A 15,035-nucleotide genomic window follows, 5' to 3' on the forward strand; every position below is an offset into this window, starting at 1 on the left:
GAATCTGTTTGTGAATGACGTAATGAGCGTGAAACAAGATGGCGTCGTGTGAGGCATAATTCGGTGTAAATGAGTTTGTCGACGGAGAAGTCTGCCTCGGTGGAGGCTTCGCTGTTGTCACACGGTTGTTGTGGTAATAAATAGTTTGTAGTGTTGGGTACGTGTGTTGTAGGCGTCGCTGAGCGCCGCGGCTCTTGTTTTTCTGCCTCCTGCGACCCTCCGGTAGCATCCGGAGAGGCGAGCTGATGACAGACAGGATGGACACCGGAGAGTATATGGAGACCATGGATCACACTTTAGCGGAATTAGGGGACGAATTTACCCTGGGAGACATCGACGGTGAGTAGCTGTGTCTCTGCCACTGGTGTTTAGTGTTGTCCTTTAAAGACTTGAGTTAATGATCCACTCAGTCTGACAGCTCCGTGACGCTCTTCATACATAACGGAAGGAGCTGTGTCCGATGTACAAGACACCAAGTTTAGCATTAAAAACGAAATACTTTATTCATTATTTTATGAATTTATTATTCATTTGTTTTTTGTTGTTTACGATGTCAGGAACAGTTCGAAAACACTGGTTGAAAAGTGTATAGTAAGAAGGGTAGGTTTTTCTGACTCACAGAATTGCGATTGCTGCGATTTAACCGTAATCGAAATCGCTACTTGAAACAATTTACTTGGCAAATGGCCATGCAGTTTAAGCGTTTATTTTTGAATAATCTGTAAAATAAAATAATTAAAATAACTAATACATGGAAACAATTCATACCTGCATTAGAGTATAGATATTATGTTTAAAACTACATCACAATTAATATTAAATTGAAGCTTGAATTAAAGTTGCTACATCACAAATCAGATTATAGTCGCACTATATGTCAGAAAAATCACAAATAGATGTTGTACCCATATAATTCAACCCGAATTTATGTATTGCTTACTTTTTATTGCTACAAAACATTACAATACAAAATGTAATACATTTAAATTACACCCGTTCTGATATGCTATTTTTTCCCTCTTCCTGTTTTAACTCTTCTATTCAAAAGCTCACTATAGTCGTGGAACTTCAAAGCAGTTATTAATTCAACCTAAAAAATAATTATTAAAAAAATATTATTAGCAATATACAGTGATAGTTTTCCTCAACATTAAAAGTGTGTTCATTTATTCTTCTAACATTTGCACCTTACAAATGTCCCTATCAGCTTTCTTGTTGCATACTTTGACTTGTGTCATGTTGCCCATAATAAATGCATCCATCATTTGTTCATGGTTTGTTATGGCTCCATGTAATGATTCCAGAGCTGTGAATCCCAATAAACAGCCAGTCTTTAATTGAAAAGTAGCTGAGTGGACTTGTGAGCTGAGTGTTATGTTCCATGGAGCAGAGATGAGTTTCAGTATGGGAAGGAAACTGTATATGTGGGCAGCGAAGGGTGTCACAGGAGTGTAACCTGCTCATCAAGTTTGTGGAAATACTTGTCCCGAGTGACGTTTTAGCATATTCTGGGATCTTTTTCTACAGAGCTATTTAGCAAAGACTGTGGGACTGTTCTGCAACAATTCTGCACTCTCATGTCAGACACACAGCATCCTTGATCATACCCCCTCCAATCAAAACAAGTTTACCCTCTGGCACACAGTACCAGGGCTTTTGGCTGCCCAGCGCAGAGTCACTAGATTTTTAATAGAGTGGAATTTTACTGAATGCCAAGTCACCAGACTAGGCTCTTTCTCCCTGTCTCTCTGTGTATGTGTGTACATGTGTGTACAAGTGTGTACACATGTATGTGCTTGTTTCTTTGTTACCATTATTGGACCTGGTCCTAACAAGGCAGAGCCTCATTTCTCAGGAATTTGTGAGGTTAAGAGCTAATATTGGAATTGTGGATAAGTCAAAGTTGAGGTTAGGCATTAACTGGTTATAGTTAGGGTCAGGGATAATGCTTTGTTTAGGCTGTCCACAATGAATAGAAGTCTATGCATGTCCTTTTAAAGGGCGTGTGTGTGTGTGTGTGTGTGTGTGTGTGTGTGTGTGTGTGTGGTACCATAAACAACATGATAGTGATGATGATATTGTATGTGAGCTTATGAAACTCTACCTGACTTTGGTGTCTCGAGTGAATTCTCCATTCACACAGAATGAGTGGACAGCACACCCTCAGCCCTTGTTATGCAATCCCACTTGAACACTGTGGCAAAAGGCAGGAATGTACAGATTGGGAGAGAGACAAAGATGATAACTCAGAGATGACTGGTAATTTCACAGGCAAGCTACTCAAAGAAAGCTTGATTTTATTTTTCACTTAGTCTCTGCTTGACTCACAGCTAGTTGATAGTCCCCATTAGGCAGAGCAGCCAACTGCAGAAAACGATTACCTCAGCCACAGAAATCTCGGGCATTACCTCATTCATCATTTGGAAGAGATGTTTAAATAAATGCATTGTAGCCTCTTGCAAACATAAATGTGCAGCAGCTGGTTTAATATACATTAAACCTATGTTCAAATGAGCCATGTGAACTTTTTGAACATAAGGTCTTAGAGGCCCCTGTAATTGCTCAAGCAATTGACTCTGTATTCATCTCGAACATTCTCTCTATCCCAATTATGTCCTTAGCAACCATGGCCCTGGTTATGTAACTTATTTTCTTTGCTCTCAGCAGCCAAGCAAACTGTCTCCCATTGATGGATTTACCCTTTGTGACAGCTTGTCTGAAACATTGGGGGGGAAGAGCTGCTTTGTCCTGTCTGTCATTAACAGCCTGCCCCCATGGAAGTGTAGCAAGTGTTTGTAGCGTGTCTGCCTGTATAATGTGCACATGTTCTGAACCTAAAGGTTATTTAATTTGACTTTAGTTTGAGCCCAGTTACAATCTGATCTTTAAAAAACAGTTTCATAAAAGTATTAATTAAAAAAAAACATAGCAGGGTTGTCTTAAGCTTTTGTTGTGTTAACTTAATAAAAAAACTAGTGCACATTTATCATCATAGTGGCATCCATCAGTTCATCAGTTGTCTCTGAGCAGCCTTAAGCTTTATCTAAGTGCTCTTTTACCTGCTCCCATCAGTAACATTACAACATACTTTACTTTTTCAAGGCTAAATGTTAGAAGACCTTAAGCTTTGTCCGTGAAATGTCTGGTTTATGACCAGAACAGTACAGTAGCTATGTTTGGGCGTGTGACCATGTGAAGGCCAGGCCTTGAAATTCTCTGAGCTTCTCTGGTCTTATCTGTCTTATCTAGGTGGCCTTCACCTGGACAGATACTACATACAATACACAAATGTACCACATAAAACACTTTGTTTAACTTTTATTTGAAATCTCATGGCCACTGGAGAAACTTGGCTAATTACATGTCACTGTAATTTATGTTGTTTGATGAGACCTTGGCCTAAAAGGCAATCATTCATGACAATGATGATTGCCTTAATGATGGCATTGAGTTGATGATGCAAATAATGTTCTACAGGTCTAATAATAATCTATTTAAATTACCTTCTTTGTATATATGGTATCACATGTATTTTAATATTAATGAGTGAATAGAATTAATTTGATTTCTTAATCAAACCTTAAGATGTGCTAATGTCCATTCTGTTTTATTCTTTCCTCAGAGATGCTGCAGTTTGTCAGTAACCAGGTAGGGGACTTCCCTGACCTGTTTGAGGACCAGATTACCTCAGCAGGCTCGATACAGAGTGGCGGTACCAGCAATACACCACGTCTGGCCATTCAAGCTCCCCAAGCTCCCCAAGCTCCCCAAGCCCCCCAAGCTCCCCAAGCTCCCCAAGCTCCCCAAGCTGCCCAAACTCCCCAAACTCCCCAAACTCCCCAGACATCAAACTCTGTCCCCTACCAGATCACCAACATTGGCCTCACCAGCTCATTGTCTCCTCAGTCTTTACCCCTAACGCCTCCCCTCACTCCTGCCCAGGCCACCTCCCCCATCACCATCTCTTCAGGGCAGCAACACGTGACCCGCAGCCCTCCGCTCCTTCAGCCACGGCCTCAGTTGATCCAGCCCCAACCCCAACAGACTGCCCAGACTACCATCCAGGTATCAAGTGTCTGACACCACATTTACACACTGCACAAGTCATGACCCATGTTTTACTCCCTGTCCGACTACATCTAATTAGAAATATTAAAAGTTGTCGTCAGGATCGAGCTGTTTCAGTTTTGGGTTATTGTGTTGGACATACACGATTATGTAGATGGTTTGGATTTATTTTCTGTTATTGGGCCATCCACACTGAAAAACCTTCTGCTGAGAGAAATTTGAGATTACATATGGACTAAAATGTATTATACAGCTCAGCAACCCAACAAACAAAATCACATCACAACAAGCTGTTGCACACCCTCAATAGTATAGTTTATTGTCTTCAATAAAATGCCTTTTCCCTAAAGCGATACATCACAAAGGCAGATTAACATCTTAATTTTGCATAAGCATTTTGTTGTTTTTTTACTTGAATTCAGATGCACGCCCAGGGAATCCCTATGCAGACCCAGAGCTTCCCAGTCCACACCCTAGTTCAGACCCACAGCCACACTCCCCTGCCCATCCAGACCCAGGCACAAACTGTGATGATTGCCTCCAATGGTGGGCACTCACGTTTCATCCAGAGCCCTGTCATCTGCCACCACAGCCCTGCTCCTGGTTTCCAAGGTGACTGAACTGAAAAGTATTCTGTTGAATGTGTAAAGCTCTTTTCATGAAGTGGTTGATGTTGATGTTGATGTCGAAGTCGCTGCAATTTTTTACACAATGTTGCATAAGTAATATGGTTTGTTCGTGTGACCTACTATGTATCAGAGGCGCAGCATGTTTTTAATTTTATTTCATTTCATTTCATCATTTCATCATCTCGTCTCCCCCTCTCAGTCATCCAACCGCAGATGCAGAGCATCATGACATCACCACAGCTCCAACCAATGACCATTCAACATCAGCGTGTTCTGACTCCAACATGTCAAACTATCCAGACCCTTTCTACAGCACCAACCACAGTCCACACTGTGCAACAGCAGATGCAGCAGGTACCTGTGCATAACATTATTGTTGTAAGTGTGGTCTGAAAATTAATTAAAAATATATAAAAAAACATTTTAATAGCCATTGGCACCATAAGTGTTGTACAATACATGTGTATTTATTCTTTAATTACAGTGTATCATTTCATGTTCATCAATATCATATATCAGCCATCTGACACCATGGTGAAACACCTTTATCGACTAGTTTCACCTGAATTGCCTTTTCATACTGCTAATGAGCAAATATAAAATATCTCACACTGACCCTTGGACGTCTTTCCACAAGGTTCTGGTCCAGCAGCCTCAGATTCTGAAGACGGATTCACTGGTTCTCACAACACTCAAACCAGATGGCACACAGGTGCTGTCCACCATGCAGAGCCCCACTGGAATCACCACATTGACCACACCCATCCAGAACACGGGTCTGCAAGTCCCGGTATGATGCCAGCAGTGATGGCTGTCATTACATGACTCATTTCTTAAAACAGTAAACTCAGCACTTCTCCAGACTCATTAACTATTGATACTTCACACTTAAGCTAATGTACTGCTGCTGATCTCTGTCTCCAGACGCTGATGAGCAGCAACATCCTGACCACTGTTCCTGTTATGATGGGAGGACCAGACAAGCTGCCAATCAAGCAACTACAGCCAGGCTCAGTCCACTGCACAAGTGCAGCCAGAGCAAATATGGAGCAGTGCCAGATGACAGCAGGAGTAATAGGTCCAGGGGGAGTGGTGAAGGAGGGTGAGAGGAGGACAACCCACAATATCATTGAGAAGAGGTATCGCTCTTCAATCAACGACAAAATCGTGGAGCTCCGGGACTTAGTCATGGGCAACGATGCAAAGGTTCATCATTTTAACACTTAGATAGTTAAGATAGTAGTATAGTGTATTGATTTGAATGTGTGCTTTGACCCACTGGATTGAAATTGGATACTAAAATGTGACATTCATGTCTTTCCCAGGTGCATAAATCAGGAGTGCTGAGGAAGGCCATTGACTACATCAAATACTTACAACAGGTCAACCACAAATTACGACAGGAGAACCTGACTCTTAAAATGGGAAACCAGAAGAACAGTAAGTATTCAACCTAAAGCTCAGTATAACCTGAAGCGGAGTGAGATTATAATGAGAGTCTCTCTGTTTGTCTCAGAGCCTGTGATACTGTCTGAAGAGATGGAGGTCAAACAGGAAATAGTGATGATGTCACCTCCAGCCTCAGACTCTGGTTCTGGTTCCCCTCACCAGTTCTCACCCTACTCTGTTGACTCAGAGCCAGGCAGCCCCATAGTGGATCATGATTCGGTAACACACACTCAAAGATGGATTACACACACATGCTTTATGTCTTATTAGTGGCTGTGTGGTGTGCACTGCATTCTCACGACAGGAGGCATCTAATATTAACCATGAGGATGTTTCTCTCTCTGCATCAGTGTAAGAGTGAACCAGATTCTCCCTCCGCCGTTGGAGTGATGGATCGCTCTCGACTGCTTCTCTGCGCCCTGACCTTTTTCTGCCTGTCCCTAAACCCACTGCCCTCGCTTCTGGGATCTGAAGCACCTGGGGCTCACAGCCTATCTGCAGGCCATGGACCAACAAGAACACTTGTCTGGTTCCCAAGTCACACCGAAGACTTTGGTGAGCATAACTGACCCCACTTAGGCTTTGTGATATGTTTGATTTGTGTTTTTTAGAGACAAAAAACACCTTTTAGTCAATTCTGTAATGTTTTCTAATCCTCCAGCATCCTGGCTGCGTTGCCTGTTGCCTTGGGTGATGGTGTGGGTGCTGAGTGGAGTGGGAGCTGTGTGGGGCTGTGTCAGAGTGCTCTACCTGTGGGAACCTGTCACACCCCTTCACTCCCCGAAGTCTGTGTCCTTCTGGAGGCATCGCAAACAAGCCGACCTGCATCTCAACAGGGTAAGCAGTCATCAGAACTGAGTCTGTTACAACATCAGATTCCCTGGCCCAAAGAATTCCTGATAATCATGTTGCCACCATTTTTGTAAAATGTTTGAAACATAATAATACTATCCAGCAGTTCATTCTTATTTATTTATTTATTCATTCATTTTTGGTGAATTTAATCTACTTTTAAAACAGCAAATATGATAAGGAAATTAGTGGTACTATTTCTAGTATACAGTATTTAATCTGCCCTGCTACAGTTTCACAACTGCATCTCACATTTGACAGCACTAACACTGTTTGGGGGTAAAGCTGTTATGAACAGCAGTTTCTATCACACTTCCCTGCTCCTTGTAACCTCTCAGAAAAATAATGAGGTAGAATTTACTTTAATCACATTTTTTATTTGATGTGACACTGGGGGATATTGGATCCAGTCATTGTGTCTTTTCCAATTCTGCATGTTTTCCCTGGTATTGAAGGTCCTTTTCCTTTGTGTTCATTGCACATATTTATTTTTAATATGTTGAAATTGCACTCACATCTAACTTGTGACCCTCACTGCATCTTTCCTGTCAATCCCAACTAAATATTAAACAGTTTACCGTTTCTGTCTCCTCTTTCCTGCAGGGAGATTACAAAGCAGCAATGTCAAGTTTAGAGACCTGCTTGTCTGTATTGACCAGAGCACTTCCCTCAACCAATCTGGATCTAGTTTGCTCACTGTCCTGGAATGTGATTCGCTACTGCTTGCATCGGCCGACTCCTTTGGGGTGGCTGGTTCACCAGGTGAGAGGGAAGCATGAAGGAGAGGAGGCTAGGACAAGCGCGAAGGACGGAGCACTGGTTTACCACCGTCTGAGCCAGCTGCAGCTCACAGGTGAGTGAGTTAATGTACTGCAGAATACTGACAGTTGTTGGAAACTGCATAAGCATATGCTCTCAAGATTTGACTGCAGTGATTAAGATTAAGTTCTCTCTCTCTCTGTAGGGAAGTTGCCTCAGCGTAGGAGCCTGTGGGCTTTGTCTCTCTCCCTCAGTGCTGTCAACCTCAGCGAGAGCGCCCAAGGCAAGATGGCGCCTGCACAGCTCGCTCAGATCTATGTCACGGCAGCGACGGCCCTGCGCACTGTGCTTGGCCACCATCTCTCTTTTTTGCCTGTATGTCTCATGCTCCATCATTTATGATCAGTGTCCTCGCAAAGTTGTCATTTTAATTCACCCATTTCTTCATCATCAACATATTTTCCCTCTACATCTGTGCCCCAGGGTTACCTGTTGAGCTGTGCAGAGTGTGTGGTCAGTCAGTCAGAATCCAAGCCGATCCCCGACTACCTGCGCTGGCTCTTTACTCCACTGGGCAGACAGTTTTTTTTGAGCTGTGATTGGTCGGTGAAGTCCGAGTGCAGCGATGATGTCTACACTTCTCAGAGAGACCCAGGTATGTTGTGAGTTATGAGTGGAGCAGGAGTTGATTAGCTCTTTACTCTTCATAGATTTTTCTTTTTATTCTGTCTGAAAGCCCAATTCTTCATCTCTCTCCCTGTTTGAAAAGCATGAAGGGTGGGGAAATATTTTGTGGTGATTATTATGTTATCATTATTTGTGTGATAATTTTCCATTTTCATCCTTGTTGGGTCTGGACCTTACTTCAGCTGACCCTATTGCACAGCTGCACCGCTGTTTCTGCAGGAAGCTATTGGAAAGAGCTGTTCACACACTCATCCAGCCACAGAGTGACTCTGAAGCAGGCAAACGAAAGAATGACTCTGGGTAAGGCAGACAGGCAGGGGTGGGGGCTGTGGCAGGGAGCCCACGGCTCTTTACAGTTGATGTGTAAATTTTAAGTTTGTACTTAGTTAACTCTCTCATTTTCAGGGAGTTTTCAAGTGCCATGGAGTTCCTTCAGTTGTTGAACAGCTGTACAGAAGACTCTCCCTCCCATTCTCCTCCTTTCTCAACTCCTCCCAATCACACCACTACCCCAGGTATGAATAACCCCTCCCATTTACAGAGAAGCATTGCATGTTTGATGGAGGTTGCTGGGGGAGGTTAACCAGATAGCCATCTGAGTTATTACTGTCATCATGAATGGATTTTCTTGGCTTTAGTACAAAAAGCCAATTTAGCTTTTAGGATTAGCTTTATTGGATTATCACAGATAACACTTGCAGTCGCCGATTTGTAGTAACAAATGACTCGCCCTGGATATGAGTGCATTAGTCTGCTCAAGCAATGTTAATTAGCTTCATTCTTAATCAAGTCTTCTTGGTCTGTCGCACACACATGTACACCCAGTTGTTTACAACAAATTGCAGGAGACAAAGGGACAGGAGAGCTTTGCCACCTGATTATTTCAAATGTTTTCTTTGTACATAATTTCAATCCCTTCATCCTTACAGTGGGAGACCCAGTGAGTTGTTGGTGGGCTTTGGTCCTAAAGGCTGTTGTTCAGTGGCTACAGGGTGATGACGTCGCAGTGAGGTCACTGTTGGCAGAGGCAGAGCGAATGCCGAGGGCTCTACACACTCTTGAGTAAGTGAAATTAAACTTGCTGCAGTATGTTGAAATGTAACATACCACAAGCTCCTAGAATGCTCTGCAGAAACTCGAAAAAAACATAGCAAAGTTGAAGCATTTGTCCTACACAGTAAAAGTTTTACTGGTTATTTCAGTTTCAGTAATCTTGTTCTTTGCCTAATTTCGGAGACATGAAAGCCTTTCCTTTAGAGACACACAGTAACCATCACGCTCATCTCTACCTCCTCTGTTTCAGCCACTCTCTTCCTAAGGCTGTGCTGCTGTTTTGCAAAGCGGTTCAGATGAGTCTGTCGCCTCTGAAGGGGGAAGGGGCAATCACCTGTCTGTCCCACTGCGACAGAGCCAGCAGCTACCTGCGCGCCAGCATCTCAGTACCAGTCACCCAGACAGGGAACTGGCTGAACAAGGTAGAATGCAAAAAAGCTGACACTGTGCAACATGCAACACTGTCACTGATACCTCCTAAAGACCAGCTCTGGGTTTGTGGTTATCATTTACATAATCTTTCAAAAAAATCTGCTTCATTCTTCATTCTGCTGCATGGGTCATGTTTCATTCTACATGTTTGGGTTGGGGCAGACTGTGTGTGTGTGTGTGTTAACTTTTGGTTTTGAGGGATAGGATAGGCTCTTTAAGGTGGCGAATACATTATCTATTTGTCCCCAGACAGATGTTGCAAGTGTGTGTTTGTGTGCATGTGTGTGCGTGCAAAGTGTGGGTGGCAGGAGGTGGCTGTGGTGCATTGTAGTTGCATTGCATGATCCTGAAGCTGAGTGCAATGTGTCTGCAGTGCAGTACAGAGGCCTCCCCAATCTGCATGCACCCGCTACACACCCCACCACTTCACATGAGACAGCTGTGGATGTCATGTAGCTGCTGCTATTTAGCTGTTGATTTTTGTATGCATGGTGGGCCTCACTGTGAATGATGGTGGTCAGTGGTGGTTTGGGTTGATTTTGGGGTCACACTTTGGCTCTAATTATAATATTCTAATTATAAAATATGTCTTTTGTGAACCGAGCAGTGCTTTAATATTTGTTTCCCTCATCTCTCTTAAAGGGGGTGGAGCTCCTGGTCTGTGACCTCCTGCTGACTTTGAGGACCAGTTTATGGCAACGTGGAGGCAGCAGTAATGGAGAGCCTGGCCCGGCCCATGGTTCTCAGTTGGCTGGTTTCCAGAGGGACCTGAGCGCGTTAAGAAGGCTGACACAGTGCTATAGACAGGCGCAACACAAGGTACATCAGAGGCTGATACTGTACATCTACTACTGTGTAACTTCATAAACAATCACAGATGTGGAATAAACAAGAGAATACAGTCATTTAAAATGTGCCTCTTAAGAACTCCTCCAGACTTGTAAAGGGTACTAAAATTACCGATCTGTACCATTCCAGTTTTTAGCACCCATCTGTTAGGGTACAAAGCACAGTGGTCCAGCAACTAAAGGGTGGAGCTAGACTCACTACAGTTTGTGGAATGATCGCCAGAGAATTGTCACTTCAGAGCAACAATGGGAATGGAATGGGGAAAAGCACGACGCATGGCATTTTTTAAATATTCAGCACGTTGCCGCAGAGCGAGGATTCAATGCTGTTGGTATTTCATTTCAAGGGAAAAATGTCAGCACACGGCATTGTTTACTGTGTCATGTTCATCTTTAGATGGCTATGCAGTGTCGTGTTAATATGATGTCACACTTCTTAATATACTGTATTTTAGGCACTTCATTAATAATGATAAACCTGTAAGTCAGCCTTGGAAATCAAGGTTCTCCCCCACCATTGCCCACTGCAGAGATCTGGCTGCAGTTGCATATATATGTATATTTATCATACTTGTGTGATTTAGTTGAGTATTCATTACTGTAGCCAGAGGGTCTTTTACAACTGCTGCTTTCACAGCAGTCGGTAGTCATTTGTTATGGCTCGACGTATGCCAGACTGAAAAACAACTGACTGAAAAATGTTCATCGGTGTCATTTTTGCTTGAAGGATGATATATTTCCTGTTCATAACCCCCATCATAGATTTGCAGTGATGTGAGGAGGGGGCTCTAGAATCCACCAGGCAAACTTTCTGTTTTTTTTTTGTTTTTTTTATTTCTGCTGCAGGTGTTTCTTCATGAGACCACAGTGAGGCTGATGGCTGGTGCCAGTCCCACAAGAACACATCAGCTGCTGGAGCACAATCTGCGACGAAGGACACACAACTCCTACGCAGCTGGTACGGGAGACACTTAAATTAGAAGAGTATAGCTCTCAGAGTCATTATTTTCAATTTATTGTATCCATTTACATGGACTGGTGGCTCCTTATTGTTGTTTCTAATCTTAAAGGTGCTACTTGTAATAAATGTGTTATATTAAGACATGAAATGCATATGCATATGTCTTCAGAGATTAGGGAAACATTCTAATGGAACACTGGCTTCTCTGATTACAATGGTACAGCCAGTATATTCACAATTTTAACTGAAAAAGCTTAGTTTTTCCTCTCAAAAACATCAACCAGAGTAGCAAAACAAGGTTCTGTAGTGGAGATGTATTAAAATACAGATGACGTATGTCACCTTAAATTATTAATCATAACTGTACTCACACATGCAATTACACAAAAATAAGTGAAAAAGTTACCACGAGGCCATTGACACTAATCTCATCTGTCTCTCTGTCAGAAGGTGAGTGTGTCCTGGGTGAGAGGGAGAGAGCCCATGCCATCCTGCTGGCCTGTCGTCACCTGCCCATGCCGCTGTTAACCCCACCCGGGCACCGTGCGCGCCTCTTGGCCGAGGCTAAGCGCACTCTGGAGCGGGTGGGAGACCGCCGGACCCTGCAAGACTGTCAGCAGATTTTGTTGCGCCTCAGTGGGGGCACAACCATTGCAGCCTCCTGAACACATACACACACACATGCAGAGTGCAAGGCTCAACCAACTCAGATTAGGGCTCCTTAAAATGAACAAATGATCCCTTGTGACTTACTTGTGTCATGCATACATAGATTCAGCAATATTTAATGATTGTCACATAGTCACACCCTCATTCTGAGCATATGTCATTAATAAGGTCTCTTAAAAGCTTATCTTGTACACAGACAACTGATTTCTACATTTACATTTAACTTTCAGCTTTATATCCACACTGCAGCTTATAATTTGAAGGCTACACATTTGATCATTTAATGCTTCGTTACACTGTTGCAGCACAATCACGCCACCTTCTGGTTGTTATAGTATGCTGGCTAACTGCCTCATTTTAAACTATGTTTAAAAAAAAACAAAACAAGGGAAATCAGGTTAAATAATCCCCAAAAGGGAAAGGGAACCATTATGCCATAGCTCTTTAAATGAATGCATTGTATTGATTAGCTGGAGAATGCTAAGCTATACACTCATTATTGGCACACTATAACTGTGTAATGTCTCAATAAACATGCAAGCTTCAATTAAGGGCTATATAGACAGCCCTTCGAGAGTAGACAGCCCAGATCTGTTGAGCATGACTGTGCTGCAGAATGCTGTCAGAGAGGAGTGTGCTTGTAACGGCACAGTGCAGAGTAGTGTCTCCTTATCTACCTCATATACTGTATCATGCCAACATTGTACTGTGGAGCAAAATAGGACGCTTGGGCACCATGTCACTTATCCTGGCTTTGAATCGAGTGAACATTTGAAGTGAAGCGTCAGTCCAGTGCAGTGTCATCCTCATAAAACTGCTGAAACTTGAGGATGCAGCAGTACAGCACTATAGGAATTCGACTTGCTGTTGTTGCAAGAACGACAGACATCTACTGCTGACATGTTCCCTACTATTGTTGAGCACAGGACCAATGATTACAGAAATTCTAAAGAACACAGGGAAGGAGTCAATCACGCGCAGATGAGACAACATAGCTACCAACACACACACAGTTCACACAAATTCATATCCACGACTGGTCAAAAGTTTTAGAACATCTCAACTTTTCCTGCTGCACCCCCCCGACATTATTCATTGTCTTTGTGTTTCTGAGACTAAAGCATAAACAAAGTGATTTTAAAAACAAGGAATGGATGGTGGAATTTAACTGTTCAAATCATTTACTTGAGCAGCTAAACACACTCAAGGCATCACATATTCTTCAAAACGTTTGTATACCTTCACTTTGTGTCCAGTTTCATCCCAGACCAGCTCCACGGAGTTTAAGTCTGGAGACTCGTTATCTTGCTTCAGGACTAACTGCTGACTGACCAGTCTGTCTTATTCCCCTGTTACTCTCCCTTTTCTTGCCATTGTGATAGCAATGTACAGCGCTAATACCTGCAGTACAGTTTGTACGTTTCTTTAAAACACTGCTTTCATACAGAAGCTTTGTTTATCATCAACAGAACGTAGTACACCAATGTCAGAGTTTCATTTCCATGACTGTAAAAAATGAAAACTGATCCCTGACAGTTTTTTTTTTTGATGAAAATTATTATTATTATTATTATAATTACCTTTGTATCTGATTTGCGTAAATTCCAACAAAAGCAGGAAAAATTATGGTTTTCTAAAACGTTAGACCATTATTAGTACACACAATGGATGATTTGTATTTACTCAGTGTGATTGTAAATAGGTTGTACATAGGCAAATATACAAAGGTAGATATTTTTTTTTCCTCCTGTACTGCTTGAGAGGAAATGCGTCAAAGAAAGCGTTACAACACAAATTTGCAGAGATGATGAAAAACAGCGACTGTGGTCAGTTTGAGTTGGATTACAAACAATTTTCCCAGCAGGTAATTGACCTCACTGCTGTTGATCAGTGAACTCGAGATTTTAGGCAGTGCAACAGCTGGTGGGTTTGAATTTAAGTGAAAAAGGTCTAAATATGTAAGTTGTGTCCACTGGTAATGTAAAGCTCTCAAGCATAAATGGCCTTGATGTTATGTAAAAGAAAAAAAGTATCATCATATTTGGATTGATGAAGAGGTCTTAGCTGTGTAGCTTTGTGAAATCTTACATTTCTTTGCTTTTTATTCTGTCTTTCTCATTTATTTACTGTGCTTTGATTATATTATTTAATGTCAATGCAACATTAATATAAATGCTTTTTTGTTTGGGAAGGGAGCTATTTCATCATCTTTGTCATTGTTTTATGTCTGTAAAAGCGGCCCAGGGTCAGAAACTGCCAGAAGGAAAATCTCTAGTACAAAGTCATGTATTTTAATTTGGAGAACAGTTGAAATTGGTGTGATATTTTTTAGCTCACTCTTTGATACATTCTGCAATTTATTATTGTTTCATTTTATTGCAAGCAAAACAAAAACAACACTTTTGCTATCATTCTTCCAGGTCAACTCAAGCTGTTTATAAATATTATAAGTAATCCTGGAAATACTTAACATAAGTTTAGTTTTTCTGACTGGTGAAAGTGTGCAAAGAAGAGCATTGCTTACTTATGTTTCTGCTTCTTCCCATGATGTATTTTATCGTCTGGATTTTTGTGTGTATTTGGATTTGTGTTTTATAATAAAACAATACACAATAGTAGGTGCCATTT

General features: G+C 42.0%; 1 protein-coding gene across 3 annotated transcripts; it reads left to right on the top strand.

The window, feature by feature from the left end:
* The first annotated feature begins 15 nt into the window (after nt 1-15).
* srebf2 (sterol regulatory element binding transcription factor 2) lies at nt 16-15,022 on the top strand. 3 transcript variants are annotated; one of them, XM_058653374.1, is made up of 20 exons: nt 16-339; nt 3,623-4,065; nt 4,491-4,680; nt 4,897-5,057; nt 5,335-5,487; nt 5,622-5,903; nt 6,023-6,137; nt 6,214-6,365; nt 6,497-6,701; nt 6,808-6,983; nt 7,602-7,851; nt 7,963-8,132; nt 8,241-8,412; nt 8,627-8,744; nt 8,850-8,959; nt 9,374-9,506; nt 9,748-9,919; nt 10,572-10,748; nt 11,624-11,735; nt 12,189-15,022. In XM_058653374.1, the coding sequence occupies exons 1-20, from the start codon at nt 246-248 to the stop codon at nt 12,401-12,403; spliced, it is 3,600 nt and encodes a 1,199-aa protein (XP_058509357.1). In that variant the 5' UTR covers nt 16-245; the 3' UTR covers nt 12,404-15,022. The 3 variants fall into 3 exon arrangements, with proteins under 3 accessions (XP_058509357.1, XP_058509356.1, XP_058509358.1); XM_058653373.1 differs by having other exon boundaries at nt 17-339; nt 12,186-15,022; XM_058653375.1 differs by having other exon boundaries at nt 17-339; nt 4,897-5,051; nt 12,186-15,022.
* The last annotated feature ends 13 nt before the right edge of the window (nt 15,023-15,035 follow it).

This window comes from Solea solea, chromosome 16 (genome assembly GCF_958295425.1).
Source record: "Solea solea chromosome 16, fSolSol10.1, whole genome shotgun sequence".
NCBI lineage: Eukaryota > Metazoa > Chordata > Actinopteri > Pleuronectiformes > Soleidae > Solea > Solea solea.